A 23,524-nucleotide genomic window follows, 5' to 3' on the forward strand; every position below is an offset into this window, starting at 1 on the left:
TCTTCTTTGTTTGTGGTTCAGCATTTCCTTGGCGGGTGGGATACCACTAGCTTTTGCACCAGCACAAGCGCAGTATGGGGAACAATAGTGCTTGATTTACAATCAGGCAGCTGCGTCCATTGCCAGCTGTTCCCCCACACACAGCAACGGCCCCGTGGCCCAGTCGTTCTCCATGGGGGTCCGCAACCAGCCGCAAGAGACAACACTAGCGGAAGCCAACCATGGTGCATGCCTCAACCAGATAAATTGGGCCAATTAGCTTGTACGCCAAGAGAGCTCACTGCATCGTGCTTTCCAAAGGAAGGAAGGCCTCCAAATCTACAGTGTGGAACTTCTATCTCTCTTTTTTATGCCTTTTTCCTCCTCTTAATTCAGCAATTTGTAAAATGGGCTAAATGCTCCAATCGTGGGAGATGAACAGGTTGATTAGACAAATTAAGCCAATGTGGCAGTTAAATGTTTCATTGTTTCCCCGCCAAATGGATCATGTTAGAAAATAACATTTTTAAATAAAGTTTTGATTCTGATTCTGCTTTCAGCTTCAATTCTCAACACATGATATTCCCAATGTCTCACTAAATTCCTCTTTTTATCGACGGCTCAGAGACAGTCATTTCCGCACGCATCAAAATAGAAGGCTGTGCCCCTTTCTGCTGAACCTTCCCTCACTAACTCTCCTACATCCACCTCTTCCACCAATCTTCTGCCTATCTTGCCATCAGACTAAAATATCTGGAATGAAGACATCTGGTGGACAGCTTGTCAGGGGAGCTGGAAATGGAAATCGAGAAACTGAAGGGATCTGAACGATCTGTCTGTGCCAGAATTAGAGTCCACTTCATTACAGGGAGGGATGGACAGATACAGCATACGATAAGGTTAAAAAAAACACCATATACCATCTATTTATGGCTTCAGCAACAGCACAACTCTTTTATTTAGGGAATCGCTACAAAATGGATATTTTTGAAAGACAAATTGCTTAATAGGCTTTGTGTAGGACTTATGAAATTTTTAACAAAGCAGCATGAATGTGGTTATTTGACAATTCCAGTGATTTAACATTGATTGATCAGAGACATTTCAACAAAACACACAAAGAAGATTTGGTTTGTATTAAGCAGCTGAGTCCAACTTGCAGAGGAAAGTAATTGGGCTCAATAAAACATGATTTAACTTCTTTCTACAATCCCCCCCCCTTCCTCCATCCTCTGGCTCTGTGGTGAGTTTCTGTTTCAGGCAAAAAGCAGACAGCCGCTGATGAGGAAAAGACTAAACTAATCAGAAATTAGAGGTGCCATTTCCCTGCTGCCACTCAGTATTTCACACAGCAACTGTCTATTGTCTCCCTTTTCCTTCCAACACTCTCATAGACACACGGATGCCCACAAAAAGCAATAACACTGTCTTGAATATAGGAGCAGCATGACTCACTCTGCCTGTTTAAGGGGGAGGACTTAATACACACCAGAGACGAGCATTTCCACCAGATATGGCTTGGAACTCAGCACAACACAGTTCAACATGCTTAAAAAAGGAAAAACAAAACAATTGTTTTTTCTTACTTGCAGCTAAATTACAAGCCAAATTAAAATAATAGTGTATGTTAATGCTTTGTCCCACCATTACTGTAGCATCTGTAAGTGAATGCACAAGCCTGTGGATGTGTCTACATGTAAAAATCAGAAAGAAAACAAGCTTAAGACCCTGTAGCAGAGTGCTTTTATTAAGCCCAGAGCACATTCTATGAATTATTAAGAATTCAGGCATATCTATAGACCATCAAACCATTAGCCTGGGAGCAAAAGGCATCCTGTTGTACATTCAAAAATACCTCATATCTCTGTCCTCACAGTCCTGACATCGCTTCTTTTCTGATTGAAGAAGTTGGAACACGCCAAGTTTTAAACTCAATGCATTAAAGAGCCATTAATGCATAAAAACAGAGGAAATAACAAGGTGTTTGTTAGCTGAAACTTAGCTGAACATGCGGTGATTACAATTTATAACATTACCAAAGGCTTTTATAAGAAAAGCCCTGCGATGGACTGGCGACATTGTCCAGGGTGTACCCTGCCTTTCGCCCACAGACTGCTTGAATAGGCTCCAGCTTCCCCACAACCCTTAATTAGACTAAGCAGTTAGGATAATGAATGAATGAATGAATGAATGAATGAATGAATGAATGAGAAGCATACAGCTCAATTTATTTCAGAAATTTTAAGGGTGTTCGAATAAATTTCTATCGAAGTGGTAGAAAATTCTCACCAAAACTGCAGTGAACCTACAGAAATGTTGCTGTTTTTCTGCTCATTTGTTTTGAAATCCGCCAAAAAACCCTCTCAGTCTCACTGCCCTACTATTTGTTTTCAGATGATGTGATGTACAGTCGTCCCCAAATTTATTCCATCCCATTCAACAAGGTAAAAAACAAAAAACAACTGACTGTGAAATAAGCTGAAACTGCCAGAAGTAATTAAAAAAAAAAAAATTATATATATATATATATATATATATAAAATCATTACATTATTTTCTAATTATGTTTCAATTGAAATGTTTTTTTAAAAACAAACAAATATGATGAAACAATATAGGTTACATCAATCATGAACTAATATTTTGTTGAACAGTCCTTTGATGTTTCCACTACAGTCTACAGGTGTTTTCAGTCAGGTGTTTTCTGCACCTGCTGACAGGTATTTTGTCCTACTGTTCATCAGAAAAGTGCTCTAATTTATCCAGGACCGACTTGTTTGCTTTGTTTCTGTTCATCAACTCAATTAAATGAAAAACACTTATATCACCAAATTATAATTTTACAATTTTTTAGTTATTGTTCCTTTTGTTAGTCTCCAATTAATTGAGTGACTGATATAAATTCAGTATTTTCTTTAAAGAAAGGGTATGAATAAAGTTGAGGACATCGGTTTTATTTTTTTTCCTGGATAAATGTTCAGATCATCTCTCCCTGCCAGCGCCACACATCTCATTACAAGGTGACAAGTGGAGAATTTAAACTAAACCAAAGCTGATTTAGTAGCAGTTTAGCAACTAACTTGCAAAAATATTCAAAGTAACTTTATGAGAACACAAATCTGTGTTGTTTTATCATCTTTTTTCCTGCAAACCCAAAGGCAAAAGATTTATTTTAGAAATAAGACTAATTCTCCTGTATCTATAAAATGTTTAATATAAAATAGTTGCTGTTTAAATAAGCTGAGATGCACAGCAGCACATGCATGCATTTCTTCAGCGCTCAGATGGAAAACATTGTAATTAAACAAAGACAAAGCATTGTGGATAAATTGAGACATTATATTAGAGTTAGTTGGTTTAAAAGTAATAAATTAATGTATACATTTTCTCATTAATTTGCAGCATTTCATATTCATTCAATAAATTTGATCAATTATACTGTTCCCACAAATATGGCTTACTTCTATTTAGTTTTGTCAAAAACACGATCAACAAGGATTGGCAACAATCTATAAATTAAACTTCAATAAAGTCAAACCACTTTTTTTTTCTTTTTAAATGCAACAAAACTAATTTTATTTGTAAAGATAATGGGTTTTTCAAGAGATACTCAGAAAAGATTTCTCCCCAGCTCCTGTAAGAGGCAATTTTCCAGACCTCAGCTCTGTTCATTAGCCAGCATGAACAACCACCAATAAGGGTGGGGGTGACTGGGGTGATGGAAATAGAGATGGATGTCTTGCTCAACATGAATGAGACTCAGCTTATTCAAGTGGCAGCTACTGTTTTCTCCTCCGTCCCCATTTTCCTTACCACACTCCTCCACCTCCCAAATAACCCCACCTCCCCAGAGGCGGTGCCCAAAGCTGGCTCCTTCTCCTAATTACCCATGGGCCCCAGCAAATGCTCCAGCTGTTTGGAGAAGTGGGACCACTGCCGAGCAGGAGGAGCAGCAGCAGCTAAGAGTCGGAGATGGAAACTGCAGTCTGATTAAAAGTTCACATCTGTCTTGGAGGACAAAGGAAGGAGATTTCTGAAGTTTGAGAGGAACCACCAGGTATATTCAGGAGAAAACTATCCCAAAGTTTTTCAATTGTTTTGTTTTCTGTTTTTTTTTCTTTTACCCGACCATGACTTGACCTGCGCCAACACAGAGCAATCACAGCTCAGTCATCTAACATACATCTGTCTGACAAGGACTCCCAGACGGCCATGCAAAATGCATTTGAAAGACACATGCATTGATCGTTTTGACTGGACTGTTTGCTGTACGGATTAAACGATTGGCAGTTTGACAACTGACAGGCTGACACTGATTGATCGATCAGCGCTTAACTGGAGGAGACCTCTGACAAACATGCAGCTTAAATTGCTTACAAATGGATTGACGGATTGATTGGCCTTGCCAGGGGTTTGCAGAATGGTTTCTGCACTCACCGTCTCTACCTCGCCGATCCAAAGTCGCCTTGGCAGGACCAGTGGACACGTAGAGGAAGCCGTCCATGAAGAGGGAAGCGTCAGACGGTGAGGCGTTGTCCGACCACTGCTCTAATCGGGGGAAATCTACAAGAAAACCAGACAGCAGATGATGAGTGAAGAAATGGCTGCAGCGCAAATGAACGGTGGTCTTTGACTTCAACTTCCACGTCACAATTTTTCCTTTTGATTTGAAATATTTTTCCTTTGAGCCTGACCTTCAAGATTTCTCTGCGGCCAAGAAGTTCTGCAGGGTTCAGGCTGTTTTTAAGGCCTGGAAAAGCACAGGTTTAAGCGCTCATAGTTACATAGTTACTGTCAACATATAAATGGATGAAAGGAACCTGATCTCAACAAAGTTTAACACAAAACTTCTCTAACATTAAAAAAAAAAAGAAAAAGACTAAAGTGTCTTAATCCTACTTTGCATATTTCTTGAGTTAAAAAAAAAAAAAAGAAAAGAAGAAAGCGGCACCATGCTGAGGTCTGAGATTTGAGCTCTTGGGTAACTTTTACCAAGACTTCATACCTTATTTAGCTCAAGAAAAGTGTACAAAAGGATTTTAAAAAAGGCACCTCAGTAGCACCATTTCAAATATAAAATAGTTCCAGCAAAATGAAGCAAACTTCAGTGTGAAGTTACAACTGCACAGAGCAGCCATACAAAAAGAAAACTTCCTGCACACATACGACAAAATTCAGCATCAAAAGGTTGTACTTTTATATAAACAATGGTTAAAAGGAAGAATAGATTCAATAAAACACCTGAAAAAGTTGACAGTCTTGACGGGGGTGGGAATTTCCTACGTGTACTTCAGATAAAGGCTTAACAAACAGGGTGTGAAGCTCAACTTTAAAATTAACTCTACTGAATTGTGTATTTATTAATTTACTCAAAAACTGTAAACATGTAACAGCTTGACTCAGCCGTGAAGTAATTACAATTTTCCATTAATGACAGAAAAGTGGTGATACAGAAAAACTCTGCTCATAAAACAGATCCAAGTTTTTAAATGTGATGAAGACCTTTTCATTCATTGCAGTCTTCATTTTTCCAAGTTTAGATCGATGATAAAATGTCGAAGTTTAGCGAACAAAGGATGATGGATCCATTTGAAGTTGTAACACGAGTTAAATGACAGTAAATTGTTTAGCAGCATGCAACCCCATGATGGACATGAAGTTCCCATTGTTACACCAGAGAACGAGAAATACTCCATCTGCGCTGGGGCCCGACTGTGTCCGCCTTCATTTCCTCACAAAAGTTGAAGAAATTTAAAAAGAAAAAAAAACAACAAGGCATACACTTCAAACCACTTCTGTTTGTTCAAGTTCATTGGCATTTTTTTATGGCTAAAGTTGGGCAACTACGCCAGAAAGTGCTGCAATTCTGTAGCTTCCATGTTTAGTCCAGAAGCAGCATTTAGCGTTCACGCTGCAAACAAGTGGAACAAACTGCCAATGGAGATTAAACTCTCACCAAACGTAGATACTTTTAAATCCCCGTTAAAAACATTTTTCTCATGCGCCTATGCAAGTTATATGCATAGCAACTTTTAAATGGTCTTGCTTTTAATCATCTTAATCTCATTTATTGTGATTTTTGCCATTTGTGCTGTTTCTTTCTTTACAACACCTGCAATGCTTCAGATATTTTTATGTAAAGTACTTTGAATGGATTTGTACATGATACGTGCTTTACAAATAAACACACTTTGCCTTCAGAAGGGAACCAGAACAGTGTCTGTCTGAAAGCACTAACAGATATGCAGTCAAGTGGACCCTCACTCGCTGCTCGAATTTACTGCACACATAATTACAGTGACATATGCCGCCATCTACAAGATGCAAAAACAGTTTCAGACAACAAATTCCATTAAAAGACGACCATCATCAGGAGAATTTTTTTTTCCCTGTGGATCCCCATCTGATGAGGAAGGATACCCGGTGGAAAGACATCACAGATGTTGTGGCTTTGCATATCTTGCGTTTTTATTTCATGCAATAAATATGACATTATTTACAAGTTCTTTTTTAATAAAAACTAAAAGAATTTTAATATGTTTTTAAGAAAGAAAATACTAACTAGATGTTATTTTTAAGCCATTTACTTACTTCTAAACTTCTGCGTTATCCCTAACCAGGACAATGAATTTTCCCCAGCCGGATCATTGCTGTTGTTGAACAAATGTTCTGACCTCTACGTGATGAATGTTTTCCCATGGACATTAAATTAGCAGCACACCATTATCTATTTAGTCGCAAGTAGCATAAAACATAATTATTCAAGCTGCTGTTTATTTAGTCACGACTGTCACATGGTCGCACTCCTGCAAAGTCAAATACAAGTTGCTCTGATAGCATTTCAAGGCATGGACCTCCGTGGTCTCAATCTGTTAAATATGAGTTTTACACTCTGTGCTCACTTCATCTTTGTCCATTTAAATTTGAATCCGTCCTTGCTCATTTCCCCTCCCTTTACTTCTGAACTCCATCTACTCATCCTTTTCTTGCTAGCTTTAAGAGCTCCCTACTTTCAACCTTATCATTTTCAAATTCAATTAGCTTCAATTCTGGGGTTCAATTTTCTGCCAGAGCCTTGGTAATATCTTACAGATTTTATCGTCAGTACCTCCAGCTCTCTCATCAAGCAAGGTAAAATAACTTTAATTGAAACCACTTTTGATTGAAGTGACATTTCCACCCTTTAGTGACGAGGCAGACGCACGCCTCAACCGTGGCCACACATCTTTCCACAGAGAAAAGCAATCAGTTCATTTAACGAGACAGCTTATGTTTTTCCTCTGTCTTGACTGGTTCTGTCAAATTAATTAACTCTGTTCACATGTGCATTATTAATGTTCAATTAAAAGCACTATATTCATTAATAGTTTTATCATTAAGATATGCTTCAAGCAATAAACAAAATGCATGTCATATATCGTGTACAACGGCCTAATGAGAGTGTGTTGAATGTAAAATCATACAATACGATGGTGACAAGGAAGCAAAGGTCATTCACTCAGTGATTTTAAAAGCATTTAATAATAATAGGGGGGAAAAAAAGAAAGAAAAAAAAGAAAAAAAAGCATTTAATAACTACTGAAATAAAATCTAAAAATCTGTGAGTGAAGGGTTAAATCTCAGAGGACAAAACTGTTGACGACACACAAATCTGTCAGCCATCAGGTCTTTCACCTGGTGCCATTTACAATTTGTTTTATCAGGCTTCCATCTCTAAATGTTCCTATCCATTGCGCCACACTACTGCAGGGTTATTTATAGTGTTAAAAAAGAATTACATTTTATTCAACATCAATTCAATGTGAAGCTAACTTATCATGAGCATCTAGACTTTGTCCCGTAAGTATAAATTCCCTTCTATGCTATTATACAATGCAGAAAGTGGATTGTTTAGGTTTTTGTAGTTTAATGTTGAAAAAGAATTTCCGAAAATGTTCCACAGTTTTAGACACTGCTGAACATCTGTCCATCTTCACATCTGAGAGACTCGTCCTCTGAAATGCTGCTTTTATACCAGGTTATGTTGCTGATCTGATGCCATTTAACCCACCTTGTCAAAACCTCCTTTAGTTGTTCTATACCAGTTACTTTGCCAGCCTTTTGTTGCCCGTCTTGATATGTTTTACTTTCACCTAATTTAAAATGAGCAAATAATTTCCATAAAATGATAAAAATGTCTGTTTTAACACCAGACATGTTGCTTATATTACACTGGGAATAAAAATGGGGTTTATAAAATCTGCAAATCATTGAACTCTGTTTTATTTACATTATCCGCAGGCGTCCAACAGTTTCAGATTTACGGTTGCAGTTTAGAAAGCAACGTTCCACAATCTTGCTTTTACGTGGGATTTTAGCTTTTTAATAATTTGGGACCACCGTATTTTTCTTTTTCACGTTTTTTTCCCATGATCCCCAAATTTTTGTTTTTAGAGTGACAGGTCTGTACAGCAAGTGGCTCAGAGTATCACCTGGGCTCTTGTACTTTCACCATGTTTAACTCTTCTGACATTCAGCAGTCATCATCAAAGCTGTCACCAAGGCAGCCATTCCCAACACAAAAACATCAAGGAAGTTAAAGGTTTTCTCTCCCAAAAAGACCAGGAAAAACTCACCCATCCTTGCATCTCCAGTAGACTGGATTACTGTAATGGTCTTTTAACAGGACTTTCTCAAAGGGGCATTAAACATCTGCAGCTCATCCAGAACGCTGCTGCTAAGAGTTTTAACTAAGATTAAAAGACCTAAACACAGCACAGCTGCTTTAAAATCTGTAACTGGCTTCCAGTCAGTCAAAGGATAGATTTTAAAACCCTGGCGATAGTCTTCAGATCCCAGAATGGTTTAGGCCCAGAATCCATCTGTGAAACGTTCAGAACCTGGCAGAGCTCTGCGAAGTAAGCACTCTGGTCATGGAGAAGCTGCGTTTAGCTGCAATGCTGCAAACAAGTGGAATAAACTGCCAATGGACATTAAACTTTGACCAAAATGTGGACACTTTTCAATGAAATGACATGAAAATATGTTTTATGTGCGTATGCATCACATCTGCATTCTATCTAGTAACTTTTAATAGTTTTAATCATTTTACATGATCTTTATGTTCATAGGAATTTTGTCTTTATATTCTTTTATAAAGAATGCTGCACCTACGTGACAAAGCATTCCTGAAAGAGCTTCCACGGAAAAACCCTCTTCTGACAAAATTATGTCGTTCCAAACCTGAATATGTTGCTCAGGAATAATGGGGCTTTTACAGATGTGCATATTACTGGAGGCCATGTGCACAAATCTACCCCTATGCCATCACAGATGTCGCACACTGACCTGCGTGCTATGCTTGATAGTACATAGCATCAGTGCATTGGGACTATTTTCTGAGACTACAGCATGTTGAGAACTTTTTTGTCCTTTTTTTTTTTTTTTTTTTTTTAAAGTCATAAAACCATCATTCTCATTGGTTTGAAAGAATTACCTTTATTTTAAATCAGCAAGCCGCATATTCTGTAGTAACAAAGGGTCATTTTAAAGGAAGCCCCTAAATGCATCATCATCCACAGTCAATTATTTCTGCCCAGCAGCATGTAGCGATCCAATAAACAGCAGCGGCATTTCTGGCATGATGCAGGCATTTTAATGTGCTGTGGCCATCTGTAATAAGTGCAATATATTTTGAAGTGACGCCAAGAAATTCAGAGCCAAGTTAGTTAGCAACATCTGTAATCTCACTTTGAATCCAATATAGAGTATGACTGCCAGTACGAGCATTATAAATACATTGAATCTGACATTTGCGTTCACCGTTAAAATACAACAAAGTGAGTTTTACACATGCAAGCCTGTGAAAATGTCTTTTTCAAACCGCTCAGGTTGACAGGATGTAAGTAAGCTAGCAGCTTGATGCTGTATGAGTTGTAACAAGGTTCTCTCTGTGAGCCTGCTAAGCCACCCCCCCGGGGCCCTGAAGCTGGACTCTGTTAAGATGGGACTGTGATGTCTGTGGGGGCGGCAATTGAGGAGTCTGGCCTATGCTGATTGGTTCATTCCCCTGTGAAAGGAGGTGACATGACAGAGTGCTCAATTAGCCATCTGGTCGCCCACGGCAACAGTCACAAAATGTGCTCCAACAGGCAGTGGACAGTGTGGTAATCAGAAAGCTTGTTCACACACATGCTCTAACACACAATAAAATGGAGTAAACGATTACACAAACGTATGCGCGAGAAACAGAGATAAGACGCACGGGAGGCGAGAAGGCGCCACTCAGAGAAGAAACACGATCATTCACAAGATGACAAGGGGAAAAATGTATTTATTGAGCTATTTAGCCAAAAGGGAAACACACATCCACACTCACAAACATAACACCTGAATTAAAACCACCACGTTGGGGACAAATCCTTATTTTCCCAAGCTGCTTGTGACCTCTTGACATTCCAACTGTCTTGTGCATCGTTATCGGCATTGGTGGAAAAGAAACAACAAATAAAGAAAGAATAAAAGACAAAAAAGAAATCAGCAGTGTTACAATGTTGGAAAACAAAAGAGCAAAATAGAAACAGGTCTCTGACTTAATGTGTGCACATCTTTATCTGTTTATTATCCTAACAGAAAGTCTGCCAAATACATTTTTAATGCACAGACATGTGAGACATCGGGGATGTCACGGCGGGGGTGGCGACACTAAAACATGTCCGCCTCTAAAACCATAATGTGTCATTTAGAAAGAATGATGTCAACACTAAGAGGCACTGCCATTTAGCTCGGTTTTACACCACAAAATAAAACATAAGCAGAACATACCGCTACTTTAACCAGTAGCTGATGCTTTTATGCAAATATCTGCCTTGATACAGTTGAAAGGGCTCCGGCGTCTGTTGTTCAGTTCACACCTGCAGCCTTAAAGCCACTGCTTTGTTGAAACTTTACGAGCGAACATAAACAGTTTGATAAATAGTTACTTGAGGAGCTTTGTTTACAGAAATCTGGTGTTGCTTTATGTTGAAAGTATTTACAGTGACAAAGCCACAGAGACCCATCATCCAACTCTGAAGCTCCCCTGTGTTCGGCTGAGACTTTCATCATTTATTGCTGTATATATCTGTTGGATAAATATTTATGATCATTGTTTTGTTTTCTGGTTTCTAGCTTTGTTGTGGTTCTAATCAGTCCATCACCTGATGAGACCTGATGTATAACATGTATAACATCGCCTGGTTAAGTCAAAACATGCAAGATGCATAATATGAGTAAAACTAAACCCTGGTGGATGAATTAAAGTATTTTTTCTCTATTTACATAAGTTAAAATGTAATAATAAAACAAATCTTTCAAAAACAACTTGATATACTTCATATGATAGCGTGTCCTTGGAAAATGGTGGTAGCCCCTTTATGTTTACATTTATCTGTCATCCATGTTGGATTTTTATAGACATACATGTCATACTGTCAACCAGAAGGGAGGGGAAACACTCCTACAAATGCAGAACATTAAACCTGAAAAGCTTTATATGAAAATCTTTTGTACTGTTGTAAAGATGTTTATGCTGCTGTAAAAGCTGGCCATTTTAAATATTTAGATTTGCTGATAAGAGCCTCAACTGATCATTACTAGAAGTGCATGAGCTGGTTTTTGCCATGAAACAGCACCTCAAGAAAGTAATGGTGAGACACAGATATTGCCATGACCAAGTGGTTACTTAAGTTAATAAACAAAGTAACTTGTAAAATTATCCCAAACATGGGTCATAATAAAGAGTTGCTAAGAGCCTCTTGTTGCAATTCCACAAAATCATCCATTAATTCAAAGCCAACCTTAAATCAATTTAAAAAACAAAAAACAAAAAACAAATATATATATATATATACTGCTCAAAAAAATAAAGGGAACACTTAAACAACACAATGTAACTCCAAGTCAACCACACTTCTGTGAAATCAAACTGTTCACTTAGTAAGCAACACTGATTAACAATCAAGTTCACATGCTGTTGTACAAATGGAATAGACAACAGGTGGAAATTATCAGCAATTGGCAAGACACACCCGATAAAGGAGTGGTTCTGCAGGTGGTGACCACAGATCACTTCTCAGTTCCGCTGATGTTTTGGTCACTTTTGAATGCTGGCGGTGCTTTCACTCTAGTGGTAGCATGAGACGGATTCTACAACCCACACAAGTGGCTCAGGTAGTGCAGCTCATCCAGGATGGCACATCAATGCCAGCTGTGGCAAGAAGGTTTGCTGTGTCTGTCAGCGTAGTGTCCAGAGCATGGAGGTGCTACCAGGAGACAGGCCAGTACATCAGGAGACGTGGAGGAGGCCGTGGAAGGGCAACAACCCAGCAGCAGGACCGCTACCTCCTCCTTTGTGCAAGGAGGAACAGGAGGAGCTCAGCCAGAGCCCGGCAAAATGTGTCTGCACAAACAGTCAGAAACAGACTCCATGAGGGTGGTATGAGGGCCCGACGTCCACAGGTGGGGGTTGTGCTTACAGCCCAACACCATGTAGGACGTTTGGCATTTGCCAGAGAACACCAAGATTGGCAAATTCACCACTGGCGCCCTGTGCTCTTCACAGATGAAAGCAGGTTCACACTGAGCACATGTGACAGACGTCACACAGAGACGCCGTGGAGAACGTTCTGCTGCCTGCAACATCCTCCAGCATGACCGGTTTGGCAGTGGGTCAGTAATGGTGTGGGGTGGCATTTCTTTGGAGGGCCGCACAGCCCTCCATGTGCTCGCCAGAGGTAGCCTGACTGCCATTAGGTACAGAGATGAGATCCTCAGACCCCTTGTGGGACTATATGCTGGTGCGGTTGGCCCTGGGTTCCTCCTAATACAAGACAATGCTAGATCTCATGTGGCTGGAGTGTGTCAGCAGTTCCTGCAACTTAGTCCAGGTCTGGGAGAGATCCCTCAGGAGAACATCCGCCGCCTCATCAGGAGCATGTCCAGGCGTTGTAGGGAGGTCATACAAGCACGCGGAGGCCACACACTACTGAGCCTCATTTTGACTTGTTTAAAAAACATTACATGAAAGTTGGATCAGCCTGTAGTGTGTTTTTCCACTTTCATTTTGAGTATAACTCCAAATCCAGACCACAATGGGTTGATACATTTGATTTTCATTGATAGTTTTTGTGTGATTTTGTTGTCAGCGCATTCAACTATGGAAAGAACAAAGTATTTAATAAAAACATTTCACTCATTCAGATCTACAATGTGTTACTTTAGTGTTCCCTTTATTTTCATTAAATATATATATACACATACACACACATATACATTTATTATGAAGCTTCTCCTTTACAATAGGGACTGAAAGCAGAAGCCACAGCTAAATTTAGTAATAAATGGCACATAAAACAGATCTGGGAGCTGAACCTGGTAAGGAAGCCAAGCAGCAGGTGGAATTTGGTTGCTAATGTTGCACACCTGCAACATTTATAAACCAATTACCAACTTGTCTCTTCGGCCCAACAGGGACGACTGGCGAGCGCCTGCATGATAACAAGGCTCAAGTCAGGAGCCTCTTTTGTCTTTTAATGAACTACGTGTCACCAATTTAAGCCACAGACAAAATTGTGTTATTCGCTGAAACAATCAAGTTGCTTAATACTCAGAGTTTACCTATCTACAACAAGACATTTAAAATCATTACAGATATTTGCTGATTATATAGCAAAATGCAATTTAACATCTGGTTACAAAAAAAAAACAAAACAAAAAAAACCCTCAATTTGGTTACAAATCTGAGGACTGTTTTGCGTATCTGCAGACCAGTCCACATGCTTTAATGCTGTAATTTATAAGTCTGAGTATATTCATCAAGACAGAGGTGTAGTTTAATACTCTAATCACATCTGCTATGTTCACAGCTCTGATCACACTCCAATCAGCAATGCCTAATTTACCGGAAAGGATTTAAGAAGAAAATTTGCCAAATCGTGTCCACTGACAAACTTAAAGCAGTAAATGAGTTTAACAGAAGTGCTGTCAACACACTTAATTGACAGGTTTTTTTAATTATTATTATTATTATTCATATGGTGTATGTGCCCTTTGGGATGCAGCATATGCGAATACAGTCCACAAAGAAAAAAAAAAAAAAATGAGAACCTAAAAATATACAAGACACCACCACAGTAGAAAACTTTCTACTATAAGGGACGGAGCCCATCAGAGGCACTGCCCTCAGGGGTTCCTAAAATGCAAAGACACGTAGCCTTAGAGAGCTACAATTGCCTTTTTTTTTTTTTAATAGAATCTGGGATGGTAATATGGAAATGAACATGCTCCAGCAGTATCCCAGGGTGCTCTCAGGCGCGCAGGTGTGGGTGGGAGAACGAGGCCCGTCGAGGCCCACGTGCATGCACTCACATTTACGCAGAGAGAGGGAGCTAATGAAGTGGCCACGCTCTGCTATGAGTGGAAGTCCTAACATTGGAGGTACAAATGAGCCGCTGTGGAGGGAAAAGGCTACAGAGTGGTTCCAGGATAAGCAGGTTGACAGCTCTTTTTATTCACTATATCCAGGGGAAATAGTGGTTTTTTCCTATTTTTATTTTTACAAACTGGGAGTGTGATTCACGCTATGAAGACAGGCGTCGGAGTAGCTTTCCACACGCTAGTCCAATTTAGGGTTTAGTTGAGAAGTGACAATTCTCCACGGTGTCTGATCGTTTATTGCGGGCTCATTCTGTTGTCTCAGGGGGTCATGAAATAGGAAGAGAAAAAAAAAAACTTGTCATAATTTCCTTTCAAGATTGAGTCTGCTTTACTGCACGACGTGGTGGCTGAATAGTGGCCCGAAGTGCACTCTTGCTGTGAAGACGCGTTTTACAAGATAACCAAATGGAGAAAGAACTATGCACAAAGCCACGCCAAGCGGTGTCCCGCTGCAAACAAGTGAAATATCTATATCTGCCCTTATGTTACCCAGTACGTGTGCACTTGTTATCCTGCTGAAAAATTCAGCTGTATCCCAAGGCTGAATTCTTTTAAACTCCAAAACAACTCTGAACTGCGTTTTGTCCTCGATATTGGCTGCTGTGCTTCTCCTTTCATTCTTGCCTCTATCTTCCCTCTGTCAACACCAAGCCAAGCGGCAGGGATGGTGTCATATGGGTATTGGATTGTTCCCTGATCCTGCCAGACGTAACACATCACACAACTGAAAAAAGTTCAATTTCTGTTTAATCAAAATGTTCACAAGTCTGTCTGCAAACTCAGGGGGCCGACATGCACGAGAACAATGCAGACAATGCAGACACCACTTTCCACAGCTTTGTGTGTCCAGCAGTGGGGAAATGTCAGCAGGAGGAAACTGGACAGCGTTTTGTTGGAAGGCCTGAATTTTCTCACAGCACTGCGTCGTCTTTCAGCGGCACAAATCAACAGACTGCACAGTCCATTTCTAGCCATTTAAATACTTGGCATGATATGTGCATACTGTCATCAGTACAGTCATAGAAAGAAACAAATCAGATGAGATGCCTGTAGACTCTTCAGCTACTAGCTGCGTTTCCATTACTTTTTTTTTTTTTTGCAAAATAAAAGCGATATTTGTAAGTTTCGACAAACAACAATTGCGATTTGCGGATGTTTCCATTGAACAGTGTTTAGCACATTAGCATCAAGTGTCGTAAAATCTCGTAACTTTCGTGAGATTCTACAAATAACGTAGCGTTATTTTGGGATTTTCTAATTGCTGCGGAGAATTTGCTACAGATTTTCACAGCTTTTCTGTGTCATTTTCTTTTTTAAAACTCAGAAATTCGCTGTTGTTTGTGCCATGCCGTGCCAGAAATGAACTGGTCATGACCCATACGTCACGTCCAGGGACACATAAATGCAAAAAAAATGTTTGCATTACACTTTGGCGATATGTTTCTTTTTTGAAATGTCTGAAAAACCACATGAGAGCATAAAAACTTTTTAGCGATATTTGAGACTTTTTTCAAAATGTAGGTGTTTCCATTTGCGTTTTTTTTAGTTTTTGCACAATACCAGGTGTAATGGAAATGCACCGACTCATGAGCTCATTTCACAAAGTTCTTCACAATGTGTAAATGTGTTAGCTCTGACTCTGAAACCTTTCATATGTAGCTATGCTTCTCTGACCAGCTACATGTAACCTTCTTTCTAGGAGCTAAATTCAGAAATGTTTATTTTTCTTCACTGAAAAACTGTCTGGAGTAAAATACTGACTGCAAAGTAAATTCCCCAAACTAAACCAGGCTCCAGGACCTTCTTTCACTTTTACACTGACAATTCTCAAATTGAATGCTCCGGTCAAACACTTTTATGCAAATAAGCCCAAATGAAAAGTTCAGTTCTTTTACTTTATAAAAAAAAAAAAAAAAGAAGAGACTGCTGTATGTGGGCTAATGAATCTTACAGTCACTATCAGATTACATAAACCAGCTAATTGATCTGTGGCTTTTCAAAAACAATATGACTTTATTCACACAACTTTAGCTTCATAGTTAAAATTATGGTTCTGGAAAAACTGATTAAAAAAAAACAAAAAAAAAAACTCCTCTTAAAATTGGATGCGAGAACAAACGCCCCATCATATTCACAGAAGCACATTTGGTCTGGCTCCCTCTCTTTTACACTGCTTTCGCTCCCTAATGCTCAATGAGACAGAAAGTATTCCTTTTCAAATGGACATAAATTTCAGTACAGCAGCAGGAAAGACTCTTTAGGAGTAACATCATCTAATTTCATGGAATACGGACAAAATTGGTGAAACGGTGCAATTCAAGGGAAGAGGAGTTCAGGGAGTTTAGACATCCAGGCTGTTACTTTTTTAAAATATGCTGTTTAATAATATGAAATACTTTAATCCTTACCGTACACAGCTTCGCCTTCTTTCCATACAGATGTGTGGTTTAAAATTACAATGAAGTTTTCACTTGAATTTCTTAAAAATGTAATTATGAGTTTGACTACGAAGGTTTGTTATTTCATTTATCCAACGTGATGGAAGAGGAAGCAGTCTCTCCACATTATCAGCTTTAAGGTGACATTTTCAGAACGAAAATAGGAAAAATCTTAAGGTTGCAAATTGTATTCCAAATAAAGTAAAGAATGAATGGACTTTCAGCTGTCTTCCATAAAACATGGAGATGCAATTACACAGAAAACTTGCAAACTGATTTCAATTAGTTTAGCTTATTTGTCCAGTGCTCCCAGTATGAATACGCAAAGGACATTTGTCTTCATGCTGGCTCTTCTTAATATTTGCAAACAAACCGTTCTTCAACATTTTTTAATGCTTCGGCTTACATTACATAAAACAAAGGAAATAAATAGCCGCTGGGCAGCGTGTTAAAATAAAATCCCGACTGTCTGGTCATCCTTTGTTTTGTGATCAGTTGCCTACCGACCGTTTCCCATTCAAAGCAGAGCTGCCACAACCTGTCCTTGAAGCATTCTTTACTTCTCATCATCATGAAGATTTTTGTGCTGAGACAGAAATAAATCAGCTAATCAGCTGCCATTTCCTGCTTGTAACGAATATAAATCATGAGGCAGCGGGACTGTCGAATTCGAATGCAGTTTCGGGAAATAAGCTTCTAACTCACAATTTGAAGGCAAGATGGTGGTTTAGTGTTACCAAAGTCACACACAAAGACGATTGGTCTAAACTGGGGGAAAAAAAAAAAAGGAAAGAAAAAGAGATACCATCCTTATGGGTGGTATCTGACCCTGAGTTAACATCACTTTTAGGAGCAGCCGTTTTGTGGACACTCATTTAGTCACAACTTGCAAAGTGCCGGACTCATTGTTGTCCCTGAGGCAACATCTCCCTGCACACCAAGTGTACTGTCAATCTGTCAAAGTAGCAGTCGGGCTCCATGACCCAGGTCACGATTGCCAACAACAGTCCGTCAGCTTGGTTGGACATCAGTCTCCACAGTTGAAGTCTGTTTGGGTCCACATTTGCCTGTTTGTTAACGATGAAGCTCTAAAACTCCCAGCCACATAATGAGCTCATAGACTGTCTGCATGCGACACATTTCAGACAGACCCTGCCACACACACACACACACATGAATACTTGTGTGTTTCTCTGCCTTCCTGTATATGTGTCTTATAGCACACACCTCAAGTAATTGCCATCACCATAGTGACCAGGTGACCCACGCCACCAATTAGTGAGTCCCTAACAGGCTCGGTGCTGGCAAGTGTACACAGATGCAGTGCATACATTATGTAAAATACAATCCCAGAGAAAGCCCCCCCCCCCTCCTTCTCCTAGTCCCAGCCAGCGGTCTCTCCCTCCCTCTTCTTTTATCTGATACATTCTTATCGTCGGTCCCCGTGCGGAAGCGCAAAAAACAAAACACACCCATCACGAAGGAGCCGAGCGACGTGGCACATCTGTGCCGTGCCAGCGAAGCCGGGGAACACGAAGTGGGTAATACAAAGGCGCGTTTGGGGAAAAGTAGGAGAAACACAGAGACGTAGGAATAGAACTTTAAACTTAAAACTTGCTGCTTTCAAATTTGTGGGTTTTTCTGGCTTCATTTCCTATTCATGACAAAAGGGGGAAAAAAAAAAGTCCCACTGCGCTTTTAGGATGTGGCAGCACTGGAGTGAGCGTGATTTTAAAACAAGATTGGCTTGTTAACGTATCAAGACATCCAGCCAAATGCATGTGGTTGTAACTTGCACACGAAGTTTAAAGGCCTTTTCGCACATTTAAAAGATCACACAAGCTTTCATCATCGATTTCCGGTCTGGAGAAGAGAATGCATATGTTTTTTATTTTTCATTTCACAGCTTCTTTCTACAGTCCAGCATTCTACCTGCTCCTGGAAAACGCCTCGGTTTTAACAAGGAATCTCATTTCCTTCATTAATGAATGGACTAAGAAATGGTTGAGGATAACTGGCCCAGAACATGAAGTATACACCAACATGAGCGTGTGCGTGGGTGGCTGGGTAAGAGGTAAAAATGCTTACCGGATAGTTTGTTCTGGTGCAGGAACTCCATCTGCAGTTTCTGTCCAGCGCGCTGAGCCAAAAGGTAAGGGGTGGAGTAGGTCGGATCCCCAGTGGCACACATAACATCTGCCCCGCTGAACACCAGCGCCATGGTCTGTAGCACGTCAGGCAACACCACAGCAGCGCAAAGTGCCTGTACATATAAAGAAAAAAAATTTAAAATAATGAGTATATATTTTTTTTTTTTTTTTTTTTTACATGTCCTCCTTTGGTGTATACTGGAACTCTCATCCAATCGCCATCTATACTGACGTCGATATTAAAAAGGATCCCAAATTAGTTGAAAGAAAGTCTACTTTAATAATCATTTTGTTATATAAGAGTCAGGCCATAAATCTTATTAAAATATACCTCAATACTTCCTGCAGAGATGGCAAAATACATACAACTGACTTATTGAAGTAGCAGCTCATTGGATTTCTAAGTAGCTCTCAACTCCTCGGATTAATGCTTTAAAATGTTCAGATACCAAACAATGACGCAGTGAAAATCCCTGGGAATACTACCGTGCTCTCACTTCCCTGTGTAGGAGGAGCAGCTCTGAGTGTGTATGCACATATGCCAGGTTGACAGAGGACAAAGAGTCTATAAACTGGCATAAAAAAAAACAAACACCCAAAACATAAAATTAGACATAAAATTAGGAATGGAGTTCCTCTCGCTGATCTCAGAAGAGAATAATATGATCAAACTTTAATACTCCCTGTGGGAATCATTAAAAGTCTAATCCCTTTAAAAAACCACAATGGAGCAAATAAGAACGGTACAAATGGGGCATATTTAACATCATTTCAATGAGAAGAAATGTGGGAATAATGATGTGAAAAACAATGATGTGAGCAAAACAAAAGCAGCAGAATAGATTGAGGAAATATACTGAGTGTGAAATCCCACCAAGGATGCAAAGTATACAAACAGAAAAATATGAAATTAAGTGCCAAAAATTGCTTGTATGAATTACAAGAAGAAATCAAATGGTGCCGATCAAACAGCATATGTGTTGTATGTAGTGTTTATTCTCTGCTGTGCTTGAGGCCTTCGTCATGTCTTCATATATTGTCAGGAAAACATCATTCTTTGCCAAATTGTCTGTTATGTTTTGACAACAGTGGTTGACCCATTGTGTAAGACAGCTTTATTACGCTTGAATGATTCACAAGTGAGTTTTGAGAGGTTTGACAAACAAACAAAAGTCCTTCCTACAGTGGTCTATACAAGGAATAGACTGAAGATGAAGGACAAAAAAAAAAAAAGAAACAGAAGAGAAAGAGAGCAACTATTGTTGAAAACCACTTTAAAAATTATAAGAAATTCTGTCTGCTTGGAATCGCACCATGAGGACGTGAAGGGTGCCTCAAAACCTTTGCAGTCCTTTATATAAGCCATACAAAAAACACAGGTATGTGTGTTTTTGCCTTGAACAGTTATACAATAACACACATGCACAGTAGTTCTTATGACATTTTGTGCATGAATATAGTCAACGAGAACCCAAATACTTAGAACATAACACATAAATATCACTAAAATGGTTGAACATGCTTTGATACTGTGTGTCTGTATCACTGTGCTAATTAGTCATGTGGTAACAACATGGAGTTGAAGGTGAGCTGTCAGCCTGGCAGCACGTTCTAAACAGGCGTAAAGGTTAGTTACATCAGGTTTTTAATATAAAATTACGGCATATATAGATTCAGATTCAAATAGTGTATTTTCCCGTTTGAACACCATATATACACAGGAATTTTTGTGTGAACACATGCATGGAATTCAAACTAAAAGTTGAAAAGAAACATTTACACAAGTACAGACAGAAAAACAGACAAGAAAGCAGTATAAAAGAGCAGTGAAAATACAGAAAAACAACAACAAAAACTCCCTCAACTGAGAAATGTATATAGAATATGAAATCCTATTCGGGCTGCACGGTGGCGTTGTGGTTAGCACTGTTAAGGAAGCCAAACATTTTATGGTCCTCCTGCTGTTTTGGTGTGTAATATAACTTTGTGTAAATGGGTTTAAACTGCATGACAGAAAAACTATTATTCTGACAGAAAATTGTGTTCCTAAACAATCTAAAACTTACTATTTGTAGTTTCAAGTAATTAATTCTCATTTCTAAAATAGCGCAGTCTGAGTATGTCAAACTGTTTACGTATTTTGTCATTACAAAGATGAAAGTGTAAAAAAGCATTGTGTCGGCTCCAACATCTGTTGGGTTTTCTAGAATCCTTTGCTATTTACAGCAAGTTACAATGCAGGAAAACAAAATAAGTATGATGCTCCCACTAAGGTGCCTGTAACAAAACTAAAAGGTCAATGACAGAAAAATGTCATTATATTAAAAACTATTAGTACCTTACACTTTACTAAAATAACTTCTGTTTCTATTCTCTCAGAATGAAACATTTCAATCTAATTGCTGTTGTTTCATGTACAACATGCAATATTTGCACTTCCATTTTTACGACAGTGTCTCTGTGCGAACAAACAACTCTGCAAGTAAAGTGAGAACACTGAGTATCAAAACTGCGCTACAAGCTTTGTTTGAGAGTGCCTGGAATAAGCGATGCCTTTACCCACTGATGCAAGAACTATTAAAAAACAATGTCACATTTGTTCACAAACCAAATTTTAATTCTACAAAAATCTATGTCTTTAATTTTAGATGACTTTTTATTTAGTTTATCTATTTTTTTTATATTCTATAGAAACAGCTATAAAACAATATACGGTCATATTTATATAATAGAAATAATCTTTAAAATTACAGACAGTAGTGGCATTTTCTTGTACTGTTTAACAGTGAGGTAAACTTGGTTATAATGTGCACATTTGAAATTTGTTCTATATTTATTTATTCTTCAGTGAGTGGAAGTGTGTTAGGTTACTATCTAATATTCACTAAGTGACCAATTTGCAAAATACCCTTCTCACCCTACAATATACTAGAAAACGGCCTTTAAATGGGTGTCCCAATGTTGTATCATGATGCATCAAACGGCTAACAGAAGAAGATAATTTTTACACCGAGAGATGAAAACGTTTTTATGTCTGGAAGAATTTTGGCCACTTAGAGCCACCGTCCATTCACAACTTATATGTAAGTATATAGTTTTTTACCCATTTTTGCTATTAGATGGTGGTAATCCTTCCATATTGTACCTTTAAAGATAAAACACTGTGACCCTAAACTAAATTTTGCATTCATCGTTTTCTCTGAACTGATCCAGGTGCAAATTCTATGGTCAATTACAAGCAAATGGCTGCTGGTTGTTGTGTCAGGGCACTTATGTATTGCTACCATAAAGGCAAGCAAAAGGAGCTTTTCACTTGTTGGTTTTCATCTTAGAAACATTTTGTTAATCATCTCCTTCTGCAGCAGGATGGAGTGTGCATATCTATCCACGCAGCCATACTTTTGTTAAGGTGATTTACTTTTCCAAACAGTGATCCAGCAAATATTAGCAGATAGAGGCACCAAAGGAATACAGTCTAAACAAGGCAGATATTTTCTTCTCTGTCTGTCTCTTTCTATCTGTCCAGTCAATTGATGTGACATTGTGCCCGATGACCCGTGACAAAGTACATCAACAGAGGAGTCGAGTGGCAAATAGCGGAATTTCAACGAACAACTTCTCCTTTCATCGGCCTCAGGCAAAGTCAGTAGGCTGCATCGATCTGCCACAAACAAGCAATATCCGTCTGAAAGAGGCACGGTGAGGCTGTGCATATAGACACACAAACAGAGTACTTATCAATAAAAACCTACCCACCCACACACCAGGCCTATTCCAAGATAGAGATATTTGGGTATGTGTGTTTCCGAGCACAGAGATTCATTTATCTCCATCGCTGCACACACTTTCTGCAAAGACTGATTCATCTTCATCGGTAGGAAACAACAGCGAAATTAATTCTGCCTTCATCTCTTTCGCGCACACAGAAGACCGGGTCAGATTATGGCAAAACAGTCCCATGCAGCCCGGCCTTATTCTGTATCAGCTCTGGAAATGACCTTCCATGTCATAGCAATTACTGTAGCCACAAGAGGCTTTGTGTGTGTGTGTAATGATATAAGAAGCTCCTTTGACACCCCCTCTGTAGGTCATGTGGTCTGCGGAGACGCTGTGGAGGTCAATGGGATATGAGCTCCTAATGGGAAACGTGGGACTAAGAAACAGATGAAGATCCTGAAATGATGCGGGGAGAAAAAAAAAAAAAAGGCTGAGGAACACAAAAAGGTTCAGAATAATGGGAAATAAAAGTTAAAGATACTCTTTTTTTTTTTTTTTTATCTTAAAGTATAATTTAGACAGATTTAAGAAGCACTGAAAAATCCTGACAAAATGTCACAGCTGATTTTAACCTAGCGTTAATGTCAAAGAGTATATATATATATATATATACATACATATATATACATACATATATATACATATACATATACATACATATACACATATATATATATATATACATATATATATACATATATATATATATATACATATATATATATA

The 23,524-nt window shown here is 38.8% G+C and overlaps 1 protein-coding gene across 1 annotated transcript in view; it reads right to left on the reverse strand.

Annotated features, from left to right (window-relative positions):
* The window catches only part of arap2 (ArfGAP with RhoGAP domain, ankyrin repeat and PH domain 2), a gene marked incomplete at both ends in the record, with an annotated part of 152,009 nt that overhangs the window by 56,752 nt on the left and 71,733 nt on the right, over nucleotides 1-23,524 (reverse strand). Inside the window, 2 exons of the mRNA XM_079257781.1 lie at nucleotides 4,417-4,542; nucleotides 18,960-19,134. Coding sequence (XP_079113907.1) covers nucleotides 4,417-4,542; nucleotides 18,960-19,134 — 301 coding nt within the window. The remainder of the gene's footprint in view (nucleotides 1-4,416; nucleotides 4,543-18,959; nucleotides 19,135-23,524) is intronic.

This window comes from Telmatherina bonti (genome assembly GCF_933228915.1).
Source record: "Telmatherina bonti genome assembly, chromosome: 18".
Lineage (NCBI taxonomy): Eukaryota > Metazoa > Chordata > Actinopteri > Atheriniformes > Telmatherinidae > Telmatherina > Telmatherina bonti.